This window comes from Charadrius vociferus, unplaced genomic scaffold, assembly GCF_000708025.1.
Source record: "Charadrius vociferus isolate BGI_N301 unplaced genomic scaffold, ASM70802v2 scaffold134, whole genome shotgun sequence".
NCBI classification, from domain to species: Eukaryota; Metazoa; Chordata; class Aves; order Charadriiformes; family Charadriidae; genus Charadrius; species Charadrius vociferus.
The window spans coordinates 3,814,094-3,815,988 of record NW_009648333.1 but is presented as its reverse complement, the minus strand read 5'-3'; the positions used below and the strand labels follow the sequence as shown (position 1 = coordinate 3,815,988).

The 1,895-nt window shown below is 56.6% G+C and overlaps 1 protein-coding gene across 1 annotated transcript in view; it reads right to left on the bottom strand.

The window, feature by feature from the left end:
* Positions 1 to 640: 640 nt before the first annotated feature.
* The window catches only part of SLC10A4 (solute carrier family 10, member 4), a 4,436-nt gene continuing 3,181 nt past the window's right edge, over positions 641 to 1,895 (bottom strand). Inside the window, exons 3-4 of the mRNA XM_009885019.1 lie at positions 1,770 to 1,893; positions 641 to 1,156 (exon numbers count right to left, since the gene is read on the bottom strand). Of these exons, the coding sequence (XP_009883321.1) occupies positions 641 to 1,156; positions 1,770 to 1,893 (640 nt within the window). The remainder of the gene's footprint in view (positions 1,157 to 1,769; positions 1,894 to 1,895) is intronic.

The window sequence follows — 1,895 nt, the reverse complement described above, 5'->3', positions numbered from 1 at the left end:
GACCGGGGCCGGCCTTCCCTCGCCCCCGACGGGCGCCGGCCTTGACAGCCCCTTCCCATCCCCGCCGGGTGCGGGGCCTCGGGCAGGGCATCCCCCACCCCACCACCCTCAGCACAGCTCCCCTGGTGAACCAGACAGCGCGGCCCTTAATTGCCCTCCCCCCTCCGCGGGATTAATCAGCGGGGAACACGGGTTTGGTTCGGCTTCGCCATGTATTTGTGGTGAGAACAACGAGCACAATGCTTTTACAGCGGGTGGGAGGCACGGAGGTAACGCACACGCGAGGCGGTCTGCCCGTTTGTCCGTGTTGGCTTCACCTCTGCAAAACGCTCGTCTCCTTCCTCCTGCCCATTCCTGCGGCACTCCAGCGGGCAGCAGCCTCCTTGCGTGAAGATGTACGGTTATTTGCGTCATGGTGATACTTTTTCCTTTGTTTTTGTTTTTTTTCTTTTTTTTTTTTATATGTATTTTTGAGGAAATACTGTGACGGTAATCAACACACATCACCTTGCACAATGGGAGCGGCTGGAGAAATGATGGGAGGCCGGGCAGCTCTGCTTGCGCAGCGGCGAGCACGACCCCAGCCTGGTCGCAAGCACAACACACATACACATCCCCGGGTGTCACCTCCTTATCTCGCCTACAGCGCCGTCTGCGTCGGCTCCATCTGAATGGAGTTGTGCTCCTCTGTGGTCACTGTGCCGTACGAAGTATCGGCCACCTCCTCTTCCTTCAGTTTCTTGTAGGAAATATCTGTGTCTTCCTCTTCACCGAGCGTATCTTGTTTGTAGCTGTCTCTCCCATACATCTTGTACGCCAGCACAAAGAGTCCCGCTTCTGCCGACTGAAAAAGCGCGTAAAGCAAGGGAAACATGTACATGCTCCCTATGAGCTCTGGGGGGAAGGTGAGTTTTAGGATGGCGGTGCAGAGCTGGACGTTTTGGCACCCTGTTTCCAAAGACACTGTTCTCCTGCAGTGCGGGGGCATTTTAAAGACGGTGGCTAAGCCGTATCCCAAGGCATACCCCGCTAGAGGCATCAGCACCGCAATGGCGTAGACAGACGCAGGAATATGTGCCATCAGATCTGGGCCCAACATGGTCCCAGTCAGGATGAACAGGATCACCAGAGTCACCAAGAGGGACCAGAGGGAAATCTGGCAACAGATACAGACATCGATAAACAACACGGGGGTTATTAGTTTGAAAGGATAAGCATAGCAGGTAGAGGCTTGATAGAGAGTCTAAATCGCAAATTGTCGTTGTGAAACCTTCCCAGGTTTGCTCCCACCTTGGGACTTTGGTGGTGTTTGACCATATCCCGGGAAAGGAAGGGGCTGAGGTCGCCCTCCACCATTTTGCTTTGGGGTGACATGCTGGGAAACTAGAAAGCCAGGACTTGTGCTTCACTTTTCCTTCTGTGATTAAGCTAATTTGTTTGCTTATTTTAAGGAGGTGTCACTGCGCCTGCAGGCTGGTTTCACTCGCCCTGCGTGCAGCGGGAGCAGGGAGAGAGCAGGATACCACGGAACGCCTCTGCGCCAGGGCCCGGGCTGCCTCCCAGAGTGCAGCACCGTGCGCTGGGTAACTTGCCCTTCCCCTCACTTTCCGTCTCCATCCCACCTTTTAACGTCAAGCCTACACATCCATACATCCCACCTAAATCGCAGAGAATATGCCCGTGTGAAGCTCCCATCGGTTCGGAGGGATCGTAAAGGTTACTACCATCGGAGACCCCACCACCACCCCCATCCCCGGGGTCGTGCCTACCTTAACCAGGAGGTCGGCGGCGCGGGGGTGCCGGTATCGGATGAGCACCCCCAGGCCGATGGGCAGCAGGGTGCTGCCCAGGGTCAGGCTGACCGCTCCCAGGGGGAGGAGGCGCGCCAGCGCCCT